The sequence below is a fragment of the Trifolium pratense genome, linkage group LG3, assembly GCF_020283565.1.
Source record: "Trifolium pratense cultivar HEN17-A07 linkage group LG3, ARS_RC_1.1, whole genome shotgun sequence".
NCBI lineage: Eukaryota > Viridiplantae > Streptophyta > Magnoliopsida > Fabales > Fabaceae > Trifolium > Trifolium pratense.
The window spans coordinates 356,354-375,382 of NC_060061.1; the positions used below are offsets into that span (position 1 = coordinate 356,354).

At 33.8% G+C, this 19,029-nt stretch overlaps 4 protein-coding genes and 1 long non-coding RNA gene across 5 annotated transcripts; all 5 read right to left on the reverse strand.

The window, feature by feature from the left end:
• Positions 1 to 1,508: 1,508 nt before the first annotated feature.
• Positions 1,509 to 2,585, reverse strand: LOC123913335 (putative receptor protein kinase ZmPK1). The gene is made up of 2 exons (XM_045964043.1): positions 2,566 to 2,585; positions 1,509 to 2,361 (listed from the first exon to the last, which is right to left on the reverse strand). Exons 1-2 carry the CDS (start codon positions 2,583 to 2,585, stop codon positions 1,509 to 1,511), a joined length of 873 nt encoding a protein of 290 aa, XP_045819999.1.
• A 4,703-nt stretch (positions 2,586 to 7,288) lies between these two features.
• LOC123913336 (putative receptor protein kinase ZmPK1) lies at positions 7,289 to 10,023 on the reverse strand. Its single transcript, XM_045964044.1, has 2 exons — positions 9,980 to 10,023; positions 7,289 to 8,141 (listed from the first exon to the last, which is right to left on the reverse strand). The coding sequence occupies exons 1-2, from the start codon at positions 10,021 to 10,023 to the stop codon at positions 7,289 to 7,291; spliced, it is 897 nt and encodes a 298-aa protein (XP_045820000.1).
• Positions 10,024 to 11,227: 1,204 nt separating this feature from the next.
• Positions 11,228 to 12,304, reverse strand: LOC123913338 (putative receptor protein kinase ZmPK1). Its single transcript, XM_045964056.1, has 2 exons — positions 12,171 to 12,304; positions 11,228 to 12,080 (listed from the first exon to the last, which is right to left on the reverse strand). Exons 1-2 carry the CDS (start codon positions 12,302 to 12,304, stop codon positions 11,228 to 11,230), a joined length of 987 nt encoding a protein of 328 aa, XP_045820012.1.
• Positions 12,305 to 13,414: 1,110 nt separating this feature from the next.
• LOC123916633 lies at positions 13,415 to 14,828 on the reverse strand. Its single transcript, XR_006812218.1, has 2 exons — positions 14,743 to 14,828; positions 13,415 to 13,690 (listed from the first exon to the last, which is right to left on the reverse strand). It is a non-coding gene; the product is annotated as an uncharacterized LOC123916633 (long non-coding RNA).
• A 1,421-nt stretch (positions 14,829 to 16,249) lies between these two features.
• On the reverse strand, positions 16,250 to 18,655 carry LOC123913340 (putative receptor protein kinase ZmPK1). Its single transcript, XM_045964057.1, has one exon. It carries the CDS (start codon positions 18,653 to 18,655, stop codon positions 16,250 to 16,252), a length of 2,406 nt encoding a protein of 801 aa, XP_045820013.1.
• Positions 18,656 to 19,029: the final 374 nt, after the last annotated feature.

Below are 19,029 nucleotides of genomic sequence, written 5' to 3' on the forward strand. Positions count from 1 at the left end.
GTATCAAGCGATAGTCGTAAGGGCTTGCTAATAATCATTGGTGGTTTGCTCTTGGCTTCTGCCGTCATCGTCGCGATCTTGGCATGTGTTATCGTCCGTGAAATTCCTAGCCTCCCAACATTTGGAGTTAAATCAGCTACCTTGAATCCTACAATAATATCTTCTAGACTCATTTTTGAATTGGACATTGTATTCAATGTTTCGAATAACAACAACTGGCATAAGGCTTTTTACAACACTGTTTCTATTATCCTGATTAATAGCAACATGAGTAACCGAACCACTCTTGCCTCTACCTCATTGGAACCTTTTCAAACAAAAGATAGTGACACTGCATACAAAGAAGCTCAACTCAACAACATTGATGTTCCTATTTCTAATGGAACAACGGTTGACTTTGAGATTGGGTTGTCCAGTATTGTCAAGTTGAAGAGTTTATTAAAAAGTAAGCATAAATCTTTGAATGTTGTTTGTAGGCCTCTTAGCGTGTGTTATAATCCAGCATCAGAAAATTGGGTTTTAGTGCATGGTTTAACATGTGAGTAATTGATGAATTAATAGGAGGGAGTACTTGGCTACTATGACTTATTAATTAGTATTATTTTTTTATTGTTTTCAATTTTAGAATATTCCATTAGTTATTATTGAAATTAGTTATCATTACTATTTGGTGTAACTAATTGAATTTAATTTTGATTTGATTTATTGAAATTAGTTATAATTTTTTCTGCTTTTTTTTGTTGAATAGTTGATTTATATTTTTTATATTTGAACATTTCCCAATATTAATTATATTTCTTTCGTCTTACTTTTTTAACTAATTATATTTCTTTCTTACTATCCAAAATTCGTGAGTGTTAAAATATTGTGTGTGTGTGTGGGTGTTTTTTTTTTTTTTTTTTACTGAAGTGCACATTTGACTTTTTGAGAAAATAAGATATGAAGATCATTATGATTTAATTCAATTGTTTAATTTCAATACAAGCGTTAAAAATAAAACTCACAATGTGTGTTTGATTTGCTTAAAAACATTGGACTGGACCACTTTTGTTGTACCCTGATTAATTTGGAACTAGTTATGAGACCGACATATTAGATAGGAAGGGACAGAACAAAAACAAGATTTTTTGTTTCTCACTGAAGCACATGACAACTTTTTGTCCACAGTACAACTATAAAAAATACGAAATACTAATTTTATTTTCGAATATAAAAATATTATCGCCTTATATCTTTGCCCTGTATTATCTTGTTCTGTACTGTTCTGTCAAATCCTTAATGTTTTACGAATCAAACGCACCACATTGATTTTTAAAAATAATCATTATCATTAGGATTTGAGGAACTTCATATTAAAACACGATTATTCAATTTAAAACACTATGCAACACATATACTTCATCGAAATTTGACACTTTGAAAAACAAAAACAAAAAACTCTACAACCTAGAGAAACTTAATTCGAGACTCGACATCAAGAAAAAAAAATGCAACAACCGTGAATTGAACTAACTACTTGTTGATTCTTGATTATCATTTTCGCGGCTAATTTTCTGAAGCACTTCTACCACATGACTCATGGTAGGTCTCTTGTCTTTCTCTTCTTCAACACATTGTAAAGCCACTTCAGCCAAAGTTTCAACTTCATTTTCATCACAACCTTCTTCAATGTTGGGATCCATAATTTCTTTAACCCATGAAATACTTTCATTTCTTTTCTCTCTCAACCACATAACCAAACCTAGCTTCTCTTGTCCATTTCCCACATCAACATCTTGTGTTGCACTCTTTCCAGTTATCATTTCCAACACAACTATTCCGTAGCTATAAACATCAACTTTAGATGTTATAGAATGATTCAAAATCCACTCAGGTGCCATGTAACCTCTTGTTCCTCGTATCTTTGAAAAACTAGAGAATTTAGGATCATTCCTATTTCTCGATTTCGACAAACCAAAATCTGCAACCTTTGGTTGATAGTTAGAATCCAAAAGTATGTTATGCGGTTTTACATCGCAATGCAAAATCCACTCCAAACACTCCTCGTGAATATAGGCCAAACCTTTCGCGGTACCTAAAGCTATTTCAAACCTTTTTCCCCAATCCAATCTACTAGACTTTATATGTTCCGCTAAAGAACCATTTTCCAAGTACTCATACACAAGCATTTGATGTTTTCGCTCTACACAATAACCATACAACTCAATCAAGTTCATGTGGTTAAGTCTTCCAATGCTACTAACTTCGGCGAGAAACTCCTCTTCACCTTGATTAGCTTCCTTGACTCTCTTCACCGCTATAATTTGTTGATCCAACAATACACCCTCGTATACAATGCATGAGTTGTTGGAGAAAAGCAAGCTTTACAAAATGTCAATGGAACTTTATGCAAAAATTGCTCCAAAAAGGACATGTAATTTGGACAATTCTTCAAACACTTGGATAATGCACCAAAAGTCTGTGTAAAACATCAGTTTTTCTGAGATTAGAAGCAACATAGGCCTGTAAAGCAAGATTACAATGTTGGATTTGAGTTTGATCAAGAAACTTGTCATGAATATGTACCTATAAATCAGCTTCACCATGGTCACTTCTCCCCTTCGAAACTTGGTGTTCTCAAGAAAGATAAATTCATGCTCTTGGTGTCATTGGAAAGATGGAATCCTCCTCTACAACTTAGATGTTGATGACGTGTCCTGAATACATTGGTATCATATAGAAAACTGGCCACCAAAATTCAAACTTAAAGCTGTCTGACACTTAGAAAAAATTCTAAGTGTTTTTAACAGTTTTTACAATTTGACATCTCATGTTTCCTAGTTGTTATAAGCCATTCAGGAACTCTTCTGAATCCAAACTCTTCTCCATGATATAGTATCATATGAAATATTAAAATGAAGCTCTTTTTTGCTCAAAATGGATGCTTGGATTGGAAGTTATAAGCTTGCAAGGTCATGCACTTGATAAGGTCAAAAACAACTTAGAAAAAATTTCTAAGTGTTATTTTCAACAATTTGGAGAATCAACTTTGGTCATCCACTTTAAGCATTGTAAAGATCCTTTTGACTTCAAATCTTTTTACCACATTTCAATATGCCATGATAGCTTTCCAAAGAGTCGTTGTTTGCAAATTTATGATACTTGAGGAAGAAGATATGATCTTGAAATGTTGGCTCCATGAACATGAAATTTTCTATACTTAGAAAAATTTCAAAACCCTAGTCTTTGATTTTTGGAACCTTTTCTTGACTTTCTTGATTCAAAACCATGTCTTACCAAAGAGGTAAGCACAACAAGATATCTTGTATTTTATTATTTTTTTATTAATGATGCATGAGAATATGAGGTGGGATCTTAGGTCAAAAATTAGGGTATGACAATTTGCAAAGAGAGAGGAAGAATAACGAAAACAGTTGTTGGGGGTGGTGGTGGTGGTTTGTTGAGAAAAGAAATTAAGAGATGAGAAGGGCTTTGTGTTGGTGGTGGTTTGTTTGTTTGTTTGTTGATTGTTAAGGGAGAGAGAACAAAAATGAAGTGGTGAGAGGAGGTGGGATTTATTTTTACGCAAGTAGGTGAGATATGAGGGAGAGTAAAAGACTTGTATGTTATGAAGCACGGACTCCGACACCGACACCGCGACACGACACAGACACGAACACGGACACTGCGACACCGTTAATGTAAAAAATATAGGACACCGACAGCACTACATATTTATAAAACATATAAATTGAGAATCAAAATATATACATGTAAATTTAATTTGAGCAAGTTACTTTTTAAACAAAATTTTAAAACAAGATACGATTGTATTTTACCTTTATTTATCCATCTACGATCGAAAAAACTAAAAATATCGTAATTAAAATGTAATATCTTCAATCCCTCATTGATCAATATTGTTGTTTCTATACATATTTTTGGGACACTTGTCTGACACGTGTCATACAAGTGTCTTACATGTGTTGGACACCTATCAAAGGAGTGTCAAACTAAAGGAAAAATTAAATTTTTTCCGACACAGATATGAGCTATCCGACACGTGTCGGACACCGACACGTGTCGGACACCGCGGCACGCCTAATCATAGAGGTGTCGGTGCTTCCTAACTTGTATGTGTTATTAATTAATTAGGGGGTTAAAACTTAAAAGTGCAGTAAATTATATCAAAAATAAAAAATAAAAATTGCAGCATATTTATGGCGGTTTAGGCCACCACAAAATGTCACATTTCTTGCTGAAACATTTACTAGCGGCTTTAGCCGCCACAACATAAAAGTTATTATTTTTTTTTTAAGGGTAAATGATCATTTACCCCCCTCTGCAAAATAAGCAAATTTTCGTTTATGTCCTTATGTAGATTTTTTTTCTGTTTACCCCCTGTAAAAAATAGATTCCCTCGTTTTGCCCCCTGAGTGTACAGCAGGACACTGACTATGCAAATTTGCTGATGTGGCTTGTACACGTGGAAAAGATTATTTATATTTATTTTTTTAATTCCACGTCAGATAATATTTTTTTCAACAAAAATTTTAATTTTTTTTCCTACAAAATTAAAAAAACGATTTTTTTTTCCAAAATAAAAAATCCTACAAAAGAAATTTAAATTATTTTTCGTACAAAATAAAAAAAACTAATTTTCTTTTTTTTTTTTCAAAAATAAGAAAATCTTACGTATCAAATTTTTTTCCTACAAAATTTTAATAAAATTTCCTACAAATACATTTTTTTCCGTACAAAATTATTATATTTTGCCTAAAATTAAAAAACAAATTTTCTTATTTTGCTCCCAAATAAAGTTTATTTCCAAAATAAAGCTTTTAAAGATTTATTTTCAAATCTTTTTGAATTAAAAAAAAAATAGAATCTTCGCCGGAATCGTTTGCTTACACCGTCGTGATTGTAGTCGTCGTCTTCTACTTCGTTGTTGTCTTATGCTTCTTTCTATTTTTCTAGTTCTAGGGCAAATGGTTTTGGTAGAAGAGAAAAACATGAATCAAACTTATTCTTCTATTTTTTTTTAATTCAAAGAGATTAACAAAAAAAAATATAGTTTTGTTTTTAAAAAATAAAGATTATGTTTTTTTTTAATTCAAAAAAATTTGAAAATAAATCTTTCAAATTTTTATTTTGGAAATAAACTTTATTTCGGAGTAAATTTTTATTTTTGGAGCAAAATAAGAAAATTATTTTATTTTTTCTTTGGAAATTTTTCAAATTCGCTTAGGATTTTTTCAAAAAAAATTTTGGGGAAAAAAAAATAAGAAAGTTGATATATCAACTTGATCGTTTCAAATTATGCACACAAGATATTTAGTAGAATTGTTCATAATATATACTTAAATAAATTTAGAATATTAGTATATATTTATGTTCAAAATAATATACTCCGTATTATTAGAATTTATAATTTTTTTTGAATATTTTTAAGATTCATTAGCTTTTTATTGATTTATTTTTTGGATATGATTTATAAATTAAATTTGTTTTTGTTTTAACTCTATTTATAGAGCAATGAGTAAACTTTTAGAAGTAAACTTTTCCGCATAAAATATTTTCTATATAATTCTGCAATTACATACCACAAAACAACTCATAATCATTTGCAATGGATGAAGTTACAGGTATTTCTAATAACATACTATAATGTTTGCTCTTGATTATTTTTTTGGGTCTGTTCTTATGAAAAGTTGCATTGATTAATAATAATTATAAAAATAATAATAATAATAATAATAATAATAATATTTTTCATTAATGCAATTGTTTTTTTTTGTCTAGTATCAAGCGATAGTCGTAAGGGCTTGCTAATAATCATTGGTGGTTTGCTCTTGGCTTCTGCCGTCATCGTCGCGATCTTGGCATGTGTTATCGTCCGTGAAATTCCTAGCCTCCCAACATTTGGAGTTAAATCAGCTACCTTGAATCCTACAATAATATCTTCTAGACTCATTTTTGAATTGGACATTGTATTCAATGTTTCGAATAACAACAACTGGCATAAGGCTTTTTACAACACTGTTTCTATTAACCTGATTAATAGCAACATGAGTAACCGAACCACTCTTGCCTCTACCTCATTGGAACCTTTTCAAACAAAAGATAGTTACACTGCATACAAAGAAGCTCAACTCAACAACATTGATGTTCCTATTTCTAATGGAACAACGGTTGACTTTGAGATTGGGTTGTCCAGTATTGTCAAGTTGAAGAGTTTATTAAAAAGTAAGCATAAATCTTTGAATGTTGTTTGTAGGCCTCTTAGCGTGTGTTATAATCCAGCATCAGAAAATTGGGTTTTAGTGCATGGTTTAACATGTGAGTAATTGATGAATTAATAGGAGGGAGTACTTGGCTACTATGACTTATTAATTAGTATTATTTTTTTATTGTTTTCAATTTTAGAATATTCCATTAGTTATTATTGAAATTAGTTATCATTACTATTTGGTGTAACTAATTGAATTTAATTTTGATTTGATTTATTGAAATTAGTTATAATTTTTTCTGCTTTTTTTTGTTGAATAGTTGATTTATATTTTTTATATTTGAACATTTCCCAATATTAATTATATTTCTTTCGTCTTACTTTTTTAACTAATTATATTTCTTTCTTACTATCCAAAATTCGTGAGTGTTAAAATATTGTGTGTGTGTGTGGGTGTTTTTTTTTTTTTTTTTTACTGAAGTGCACATTTGACTTTTTGAGAAAATAAGATATGAAGATCATTATGATTTAATTCAATTGTTTAATTTCAATACAAGCGTTAAAAATAAAACTCACAATGTGTGTTTGATTTGCTTAAAAACATTGGACTGGACCACTTTTGTTGTACCCTGATTAATTTGGAACTAGTTATGAGACCGACATATTAGATAGGAAGGGACAGAACAAAAACAAGATTTTTTGTTTCTCACTGAAGCACATGACAACTTTTTGTCCACAGTACAACTATAAAAAATACGAAATACTAATTTTATTTTCGAATATAAAAATATTATCGCCTTATATCTTTGCCCTGTATTATCTTGTTCTGTACTGTTCTGTCAAATCCTTAATGTTTTACGAATCAAACGCACCACATTGATTTTTAAAAATAATCATTATCATTAGGATTTGAGGAACTTCATATTAAAACACGATTATTCAATTTAAAACACTATGCAACACATATACTTCATCGAAATTTGACACTTTGAAAAACAAAAACAAAAAACTCTACAACCTAGAGAAACTTAATTCGAGACTCGACATCAAGAAAAAAAAATGCAACAACCGTGAATTGAACTAACTACTTGTTGATTCTTGATTATCATTTTCGCGGCTAATTTTCTGAAGCACTTCTACCACATGACTCATGGTAGGTCTCTTGTCTTTCTCTTCTTCAACACATTGTAAAGCCACTTCAGCCAAAGTTTCAACTTCATTTTCATCACAACCTTCTTCAATGTTGGGATCCATAATTTCTTTAACCCATGAAATACTTTCATTTCTTTTCTCTCTCAACCACATAACCAAACCTAGCTTCTCTTGTCCATTTCCCACATCAACATCTTGTGTTGCACTCTTTCCAGTTATCATTTCCAACACAACTATTCCGTAGCTATAAACATCAACTTTAGATGTTATAGAATGATTCAAAATCCACTCAGGTGCCATGTAACCTCTTGTTCCTCGTATCTTTGAAAAACTAGAGAATTTAGGATCATTCCTATTTCTCGATTTCGACAAACCAAAATCTGCAACCTTTGGTTGATAGTTAGAATCCAAAAGTATGTTATGCGGTTTTACATCGCAATGCAAAATCCACTCCAAACACTCCTCGTGAATATAGGCCAAACCTTTCGCGGTACCTAAAGCTATTTCAAACCTTTTTCCCCAATCCAATCTACTAGACTTTATATGTTCCGCTAAAGAACCATTTTCCAAGTACTCATACACAAGCATTTGATGTTTTCGCTCTACACAATAACCATACAACTCAATCAAGTTCATGTGGTTAAGTCTTCCAATGCTACTAACTTCGGCGAGAAACTCCTCTTCACCTTGATTAGCTTCCTTGACTCTCTTCACCGCTATAATTTGTTGATCCAACAATACACCCTCGTATACAATGCATGAGTTGTTGGAGAAAAGCAAGCTTTACAAAATGTCAATGGAACTTTATGCAAAAATTGCTCCAAAAAGGACATGTAATTTGGACAATTCTTCAAACACTTGGATAATGCACCAAAAGTCTGTGTAAAACATCAGTTTTGCTGAGATTAGAAGCAACATAGGCCTGTAAAGCAAGATTACAATGTTGTATTTGAGTTTGATCAAGAAACTTGTCATGAATATGGACCTATAAATCAGCTTCACCATGGTCACTTCTCCCCTTCGAAACTTGGTGTTCTCAAGAAAGATAAATTCATGCTCTTGGTGTCATTGGAAAGATGGAATCCTCCTCTACAACTTAGATGTTGATGACGTGTCCTGAATACATTGGTATCATATAGAAAACTGGCCACCAAAATTCAAACTTAAAGTTGTCTGACACTTACAAAAAATTCTAAGTGTTTTTAACAGTTTTTACAATTTGACATCTCATGTTTCCTAGTTGTTATAAGCCATTCAGGAACTCTTCTGAATCCAAACTCTTCTCCATGATATAGTATCATATGAAATATTAAAATGAAGCTCTTTTTTGCTCAAAATGGATGCTTGGATTGGAAGTTATAAGCTTGCAAGGTCATGCACTTGATAAGGTCAAAAACAACTTAGAAAAAATTTCTAAGTGTTATTTTCAACAATTTGGAGAATCAACTTTGGTCATCCACTTTAAGCATTGTAAAGATCCTTTTGACTTCAAATCTTTTTACCACATTTCAATATGCCATGATAGCTTTCCAAAGAGTCGTTGTTTGCAAATTTATGATACTTGAGGAAGAAGATATGATCTTGAAACGTTGGCTCCATGAACATGAAATTTTCTATACTTAGAAAAATTTCAAAACCCTAGTCTTTGATTTTTGGAACCTTTTCTTGACTTTCTTGATTCAAAACCATGTCTTACCAAAGAGGTAAGCACAACAAGATATCTTGTATTTTATTATTTTTTTTATTATTGATGCATGAGAATATGAGGTGGGATCTTAGGTCAAAAATTAGGGTATGACAGTTTGCAAGGAGAGAGGAAGAATACCGAAAACAGTTGTTGGGGGTGGTGGTGGTTTGTTGAGAAAAGAAATGAAGAGATGAGAAGGGCTTTGTGTTGGTGGTGGTTTGTTTGTTTGTTTGTTGATTGTTAAGGGAGAAAGAACGAAAATGAAGTGATGAGAGAAGGTGGGATTTTTTTTTACGCAAGTAGGTGAGATATGAGGGAGAGTAAAAGACTTGTGTGTGTTATTAATTAGTGGGTTAAAACTTAAAAGTGCTGTAAATTATATCAAAAATAAAAAATAAAAATTGCAGCATATTTATTGGCAGTTTAGGTGTAACATCCAATGTCAAATGTCTAGAATATTGACCAAGATATACATATTTGAGATTCAGATACATTAAAATTTATAGAATAGCTTGTTCAAAAGAACAAGTACCTAAATTCTATATCAGGTACAAGGAAATGAAAGTTCCATTAAACAATGGTAAATAATCATCAGACATATCTATCAGACTAATCTAACAAAACAAGGAAGAAACTAATGTAATAAAATCTTCCATCTTCAATCCTTAGTTTCTTCTTACCCCTGACTCGTTTAATCTGCTTATCTGAAAAAATAAAAAGGAGTGGGATGAGACTTAAAGCCTCAGTGAGTCCCACCTATCTTATACTAATATCATTTGTCTTGACAGTTGATTAATCACATAAACATATACATATTCATTTCACGATTATTTTCGGTATAATGCAAATAAAGTGTGACACAAAATTATTTGTCTAAGTTGATTTTACGGAATAATTCGAGGTGAGTAGTCTCGAACCATTCCCTTACATACCCGGCTAAATTCCCTATCATATCAGGGCTAAAGCGTACGGTCATACCTCATCTTATTGTCGTGTGAAATTCTATATAGAATTTCAATCCAGCTCCAACTCCTACATAAGGAAGCCTTTCTGGTGCCTTATAAACTACAACTTAACATATTATTCATCATAGACATTTAGCATTAGAAATCTAACACTTGTGGCCCAAAGTCCACTACATTTCAAGATCAACTGTCAATATTCTTACCTGTCCTGAATTAACTTACAATGCATCTAGTTCATAGTTTTCTGTTTGTTTTCCCTACCCAACCTATGCAATTTATTAAGCTAACTACTATATTTTTCATTCCTATATGATCTTATTCCATTAGGGACATTACGGTGTCCCAAAAGCGTCCGAAAATGCAAAACAGTGCAAACAGGGTTGCTGGATGTAGCTCCAGGCGCAGGAACAGTCTGGGAAACACTGTTATTTTTTCTGCTTTTTTTTGTTGAATAGTTGATTTATATTTTTTATATTTGAACATTTCCCAATATTAATTATATTTCTTTCGTCTTACTTTTTTAACTAATTATATTTCTTTCTTACTATCCAAAATTCGTGAGTGTTAAAATATTGTGTGTGTGTGTGTGGGTGTTTTTTTTTTTTTTTTACTGAAGTGCACATTTGACTTTTTGAGAAAATAAGATATGAAGATCATTATGATTTAATTCAATTGTTTAATTTCAATACAAGCGTTAAAAATAAAACTCACAATGTGTGTTTGATTTGCTTAAAAACATTGGACTGGACCACTTTTGTTGTACCCTGATTAATTTGGAACTAGTTATGAGACCGACATATTAGATAGGAAGGGACAGAACAAAAACAAGATTTTTTGTTTCTCACTGAAGCACATGACAACTTTTTGTCCACAGTACAACTATAAAAAATACGAAATACTAATTTTATTTTCGAATATAAAAATATTATCGCCTTATATCTTTGCCCTGTATTATCTTGTTCTGTACTGTTCTGTCAAATCCTTAATGTTTTACGAATCAAACGCACCACATTGATTTTTAAAAATAATCATTATCATTAGGATTTGAGGAACTTCATATTAAAACACGATTATTCAATTTAAAACACTATGCAACACATATACTTCATCGAAATTTGACACTTTGAAAAACAAAAACAAAAAACTCTACAACCTAGAGAAACTTAATTCGAGACTCGACATCAAGAAAAAAAAATGCAACAACCGTGAATTGAACTAACTACTTGTTGATTCTTGATTATCATTTTCGCGGCTAATTTTCTGAAGCACTTCTACCACATGACTCATGGTAGGTCTCTTGTCTTTCTCTTCTTCAACACATTGTAAAGCCACTTCAGCCAAAGTTTCAACTTCATTTTCATCACAACCTTCTTCAATGTTGGGATCCATAATTTCTTTAACCCATGAAATACTTTCATTTCTTTTCTCTCTCAACCACATAACCAAACCTAGCTTCTCTTGTCCATTTCCCACATCAACATCTTGTGTTGCACTCTTTCCAGTTATCATTTCCAACACAACTATTCCGTAGCTATAAACATCAACTTTAGATGTTATAGAATGATTCAAAATCCACTCAGGTGCCATGTAACCTCTTGTTCCTCGTATCTTTGAAAAACTAGAGAATTTAGGATCATTCCTATTTCTCGATTTCGACAAACCAAAATCTGCAACCTTTGGTTGATAGTTAGAATCCAAAAGTATGTTATGCGGTTTTACATCGCAATGCAAAATCCACTCCAAACACTCCTCGTGAATATAGGCCAAACCTTTCGCGGTACCTAAAGCTATTTCAAACCTTTTTCCCCAATCCAATCTACTAGACTTTATATGTTCCGCTAAAGAACCATTTTCCAAGTACTCATACACAAGCATTTGATGTTTTCGCTCTACACAATAACCATACAACTCAATCAAGTTCATGTGGTTAAGTCTTCCAATGCTACTAACTTCGGCGAGAAACTCCTCTTCACCTTGATTAGCTTCCTTGACTCTCTTCACCGCTATAATTTGTTGATCCAACAATACACCCTCGTATACAATGCATGAGTTGTTGGAGAAAAGCAAGCTTTACAAAATGTCAATGGAACTTTATGCAAAAATTGCTCCAAAAAGGACATGTAATTTGGACAATTCTTCAAACACTTGGATAATGCACCAAAAGTCTGTGTAAAACATCAGTTTTGCTGAGATTAGAAGCAACATAGGCCTGTAAAGCAAGATTACAATGTTGTATTTGAGTTTGATCAAGAAACTTGTCATGAATATGGACCTATAAATCAGCTTCACCATGGTCACTTCTCCCCTTCGAAACTTGGTGTTCTCAAGAAAGATAAATTCATGCTCTTGGTGTCATTGGAAAGATGGAATCCTCCTCTACAACTTAGATGTTGATGACGTGTCCTGAATACATTGGTATCATATAGAAAACTGGCCACCAAAATTCAAACTTAAAGCTGTCTGACACTTAGAAAAAATTCTAAGTGTTTTTAACAGTTTTTACAATTTGACATCTCATGTTTCCTAGTTGTTATAAGCCATTCAGGAACTCTTCTGAATCCAAACTCTTCTCCATGATATAGTATCATATGAAATATTAAAATGAAGCTCTTTTTTGCTCAAAATGGATGCTTGGATTGGAAGTTATAAGCTTGCAAGGTCATGCACTTGATAAGGTCAAAAACAACTTAGAAAAAATTTCTAAGTGTTATTTTCAACAATTTGGAGAATCAACTTTGGTCATCCACTTTAAGCATTGTAAAGATCCTTTTGACTTCAAATCTTTTTACCACATTTCAATATGCCATGATAGCTTTCCAAAGAGTCGTTGTTTGCAAATTTATGATACTTGAGGAAGAAGATATGATCTTGAAACGTTGGCTCCATGAACATGAAATTTTCTATACTTAGAAAAATTTCAAAACCCTAGTCTTTGATTTTTGGAACCTTTTCTTGACTTTCTTGATTCAAAACCATGTCTTACCAAAGAGGTAAGCACAACAAGATATCTTGTATTTTATTATTTTTTTTATTATTGATGCATGAGAATATGAGGTGGGATCTTAGGTCAAAAATTAGGGTATGACAGTTTGCAAGGAGAGAGGAAGAATACCGAAAACAGTTGTTGGGGGTGGTGGTGGTTTGTTGAGAAAAGAAATGAAGAGATGAGAAGGGCTTTGTGTTGGTGGTGGTTTGTTTGTTTGTTTGTTGATTGTTAAGGGAGAAAGAACGAAAATGAAGTGATGAGAGAAGGTGGGATTTTTTTTTACGCAAGTAGGTGAGATATGAGGGAGAGTAAAAGACTTGTGTGTGTTATTAATTAGTGGGTTAAAACTTAAAAGTGCTGTAAATTATATCAAAAATAAAAAATAAAAATTGCAGCATATTTATTGGCAGTTTAGGTGTAACATCCAATGTCAAATGTCTAGAATATTGACCAAGATATACATATTTGAGATTCAGATACATTAAAATTTATAGAATAGCTTGTTCAAAAGAACAAGTACCTAAATTCTATATCAGGTACAAGGAAATGAAAGTTCCATTAAACAATGGTAAATAATCATCAGACATATCTATCAGACTAATCTAACAAAACAAGGAAGAAACTAATGTAATAAAATCTTCCATCTTCAATCCTTAGTTTCTTCTTACCCCTGACTCGTTTAATCTGCTTATCTGAAAAAATAAAAAGGAGTGGGATGAGACTTAAAGCCTCAGTGAGTCCCACCTATCTTATACTAATATCATTTGTCTTGACAGTTGATTAATCACATAAACATATACATATTCATTTCACGATTATTTTCGGTATAATGCAAATAAAGTGTGACACAAAATTATTTGTCTAAGTTGATTTTACGGAATAATTCGAGGTGAGTAGTCTCGAACCATTCCCTTACATACCCGGCTAAATTCCCTATCATATCAGGGCTAAAGCGTACGGTCATACCTCATCTTATTGTCGTGTGAAATTCTATATAGAATTTCAATCCAGCTCCAACTCCTACATAAGGAAGCCTTTCTGGTGCCTTATAAACTACAACTTAACATATTATTCATCATAGACATTTAGCATTAGAAATCTAACACTTGTGGCCCAAAGTCCACTACATTTCAAGATCAACTGTCAATATTCTTACCTGTCCTGAATTAACTTACAATGCATCTAGTTCATAGTTTTCTGTTTGTTTTCCCTACCCAACCTATGCAATTTATTAAGCTAACTACTATATTTTTCATTCCTATATGATCTTATTCCATTAGGGACATTACGGTGTCCCAAAAGCGTCCGAAAATGCAAAACAGTGCAAACAGGGTTGCTGGATGTAGCTCCAGGCGCAGGAACAGTCTGGGAAACACTGTTATTTGCCCTTCCAGCGCAGTGGTCCGCGCCCCAGCGCAAAGGGCTGAATGCTCAGGTGGCCAGTTTCCTGCAAAAAAATTCAGTTTGTACCATTATCCTCACAGTCCTAGCCTTACTCTAGATGCATTTTAGTGACAATTTAGGCCAACAGTTAGTAGCACAACAAGGGCAAGGGAAGTCACCAAGATTCATAAACAACATGCATTAAATCTATACAATTTGAGAGAACTAATCTACAGGGGCAATCTCATCAAAGTACAATTTCTCATGAAATAGTTTCTAGTTCTAACTACCCGTAAACCCAATTCTCCATGAGAATAGTGGGGAGACTATTTTGGTAAGGATTTCTATCTATGGAACTCACCTCTGTAATTGTAGCTCTCTCAACACTTGATTATTACAACCACAACATAGTCTACATCAAAAGCTTGTTCTCCAATCTAGTCTAGTACAACTATAAAAAATACGAAATACTAATTTTATTTTCGAATATAAAAAATTATCGCCTTATATCTTTGCCCTGTATTATCTTGTTATGTACTGTTCTGTCAAATCCTTACTGTTTTACGAATCAAACGCACCACATTGATTTTTAAAAATAATCATTATCATTAGTGTTGGATATTCCGCCTTCATTGCGGTCTGCCCCCATCTGCCTAATTGCGGCATTTGAGTTGCCTTCATTGCAGCCTCCAACACCTTCATTGTGTTGGGTGTGAAGGGGTGGATTTATTCCCACATTGCTAAGAGATATGGCCTGTGTAGCGTTTATATAGCTTTGGCAACCCTCACCTTACAAGCCGGTTTTGTAGGAATGAGTTAGGCCCAATATAAAATCTAAGATGGTATCAGAGCCTCTCCAAGATCCGTTGGGCCACCCGATATCGGGTCACCTACCATTTATATCCGCGTACCAAGCCCAATAGCGCTGGACGCGAGGGGGTGTGTTAAGAAGTCCCACATCGGTTGAGAGATGGCCTGACTAAGTGTTTATAAACTAGAGGCAATCCTCACCTTACAAGCCGGTTTTGTAGGGATGAGTTAGGCCCAATATAAAATCTGACATGGTATCAGAGCCTATCCTAGACCTATTGTTGGGCTTCCCGCATCGTCCACGCTTCAGGCCCATTGGGCCTGAGCGTGAGGGGTGTGTTGGATATTCCGCCTTCATTGCGGTCCGCCCCCATCTGCCTAATTGTGGCAGATGAGTTGCCTTCATTGCAGCCTCCAACACCTTCATTGTGTTGGGTGTGAAGGGGTGGATTTAGTCCCACATTGCTAAGAGATATGGCCTGTGTAGCGTTTATATAGCTTAGGCAACCCTCACCTTACAAGCCGGTTTTGTAGGAATGAGTTAGGCCCAATATAAAATCTAAGATGGTATCAGAGCCTATCCTAGATCTATTGTTGGGCTTCCCGCATCGTCCACGCTTCAGGCCCATTGGACCTGAGCGTGAGGGGGTGTGTTGGATATTCCGCCTTCATTGCGGTCCGCCCCCATCTGCCTAATTGCGGCATTTGAGTTGCCTTCATTGCAGCCTCCAACACCTTCATTGTGTTGGGTGTGAAGGGGTGGATTTAGTCCCACATTGCTAAGAGATATGGCCTGTGTAGCGTTTATATAGCTTTGGCAACCCTCACCTTAGAAGCCGGTTTTGTAGGAATGAGTTAGGCCCAATATAAAATCTAAGAATTAGGATTTGAGGAACTTCATATTAAAACATGATTATTCAATTTAAAACACTATGCAACACATATACTTCATCGAAATTTGACACTTTGAAAAACAAAAACAAAAAACTCTACAACCTAGAGAAACTCAATTCGAGACTCGACATCAAGAAAAAAAAATGCAACAACCGTGAATTGAACTAACTACTTATTGATTCTTGATTATCATTTTTGCGGCTAATTTTCTGAAGCACTTCTACCACATGACTCATGGTAGGTCTCTTGTCTTTCTCTTCTTCAACACATTGTAAAGCCACTTCAGCCAAAGTTTCAACTTCATTTTCATCACAACCTTCTTCAATGTTGGGATCCATAATTTCTTTAACCCATGAAATACTTTCCTTTCTTTTCTCTCTCAACCACATAACCAAACCTAGCTTCTCTTGTCCAGTTCCCACATCAACATCTTTTGTTGCACTATTTCCGGTTATCATTTCTAACACAACTATTCCGTAGCTATAAACATCAACTTTAGATGTTATAGAATGATTCAAAATCCACTCAGGTGCCATGTAACCTCTTGTTCCTCGTATCTTTGAAAAACTAGAGAATTTAGGATCATTCCTATTTCTCGATTTCGACAAACCAAAATCTGCCACCTTTGGTTGATAGTTAGAATCCAAAAGTATGTTATGCGGTTTTACATCGCAATGCAAAATCCACTCCAAACACTCCTCGTGAATATAGGCCAAACCTTTCGCGGTACCTAAAGCTATTTCAAACCTTTTTCCCCAATCCAATCTACTAGACTTTATATGTTCCGCTAAAGAACCATTTTCCAAGTACTCATACACAAGCATTTGATGTTTTCGCTCTACACAATAACCATACAACTCAATCAAGTTCATGTGGTTAAGTCTTCCAATGCTACTAACTTCGGCGAGAAACTCCTCTTCACCTTGATTAGCTTCCTTGACTCTCTTCACCGCTATAATTCGTTGATCCAACAATACACCTTTGTATACAATACCTCCCGCGCCTCTTCCAATCTCTTGACTAAAACTTTTTGTTGCTCTTTTCAATTCAGAATAACTGAATTTTCTAAAACCAACCATATCATAAACTCTTGTAGCTGTTCTAGAAGTTTTTTGTTTTTTTCTTACAAAGAAAAACCACATCACAAATATGCACAAGATTTCTAGTCCTCCCATTCCACCTACAAACCAGAGCAAAAATCTTATATACCTTCCTTCGCGAAATTTGTTGTATGATGTTGCAAGAGTTACTGTTTTCAGATTCGATGAACAAACAAGTTTGTACTTGTCATCCATTGACTCCGTGTAAGTGTATGTACTGTTTACTGGCAATTTCAAGTGCAAATCAGCATTGAAATACGGTATTCGATATGCATTTCGCAGCTGCATCTTCGGGTAACATGAATAAGTACCGGGTATACCAGTTCCGTCTTTGACATAGGCAAATTGAATGCCTTTGCAATTGCATAATTGCAAACATAAATCTTTGCACTGTTCAAGTGTGTAATTTGTCAAGATTCCATAATCATAACCATATAACTCCACATTGGTTATAATTAGAAACCGCGACGCGGTTTTGTTGCATGACAGAGTGAATTCTGGTTCACATCCATAAGCCCAATCTTGAGGATTCTTCATTTTGTAGCCTGGAAGACATGCACATTTCACACTGTTACTATAATAAGAACACAAACTATTCACACCACAAACACCATGAATTCTACAAGGTCTTGATTTGGCTTGCCATGAAGTGTACCAATTTTGGCCACTTTGTTTTCGACTATAAGTGCGAAGGTTTCCATCAGGATCAAGTCTTAGTCTTCTCTGCATCATTGCATCTCCATAATCAGATGTCATGAAATTGAAATCATCTGATGAACTAAAGTTACCAAGAGTGTCCAAAACCGCGACTTTGCTGTTATTGTAACCAGCCCTTTTAGCATCCCAATCAGTTAGCCAAGGATCCGGCCAAAAAATGCTCGATACTTCAGGACCGTCGTATAGAATACGAAGAATATTGTCGTTGTCAAAATACAACGTGTAAAAACCAGATGACTTGTTTGTTTCGCTTCTCGAACAAATTAGTTTTGAATGTCTATTGAAAACTTGTTGCGGTAGAAGGGTATCTGTAGGGAAATCAAAGCTTTGCCATAAGGTAACACCATTACCTTGTAAAACAAGGTTCCCGGTGTTTAAAAGAATGAGATGAACAGAAGAGAGCGTGACAGTGTTTGTGGACCAAACATGAAACGCGTCGGTATCTCTTAAGATAAGGTTACCGTTGTGGAGAAGGTGAAGTTTTGAGCCTTTTCCGTTAACTGGTTGTTCGCGGTTTGCCATCCATACTAAGGTAAGGTTTTTGGTTTGGTGGTTTGGTTCGGAAAACCAAATGGCAAAGGAATATGCATTTTCACCAACAACGTAGAATCCGGCACAAAACATGCCGTTTTGTGATACTATGATATCTTTCGATTCATCCACTGAAAGGGATGAACCTTGATTCATAGTATCAAATGCCGAGGTTGATGAAAGTTTTAGAAACAAAAGCAAAGAGAGTATAATCAAATGCATGGTTAGCATAATAGCTATGGATTTCATGAGTATGATTACAACTTACAAGTATAACTTTACACTGAGCTACATTGATATATATATATATATATATATATATATATATATATATATATATATATATATATATATATATATATATATATATATATATATATATATATATATATATATATAAATTCAATGCAGCATATATTGCTTATAAATTTGTTGCTTATAAATTCACGTTATATTTCATTAGCATTACTATTACATCAATACATTAGTTGACTATTTATCTATGGGTAAATGATCATTTACCCCCTGCAAAATAAGTAGATTTTCGTTTACCCCTATGCAGATTTTTTTTCTGTTTACCCCCCTGCAAAATATAG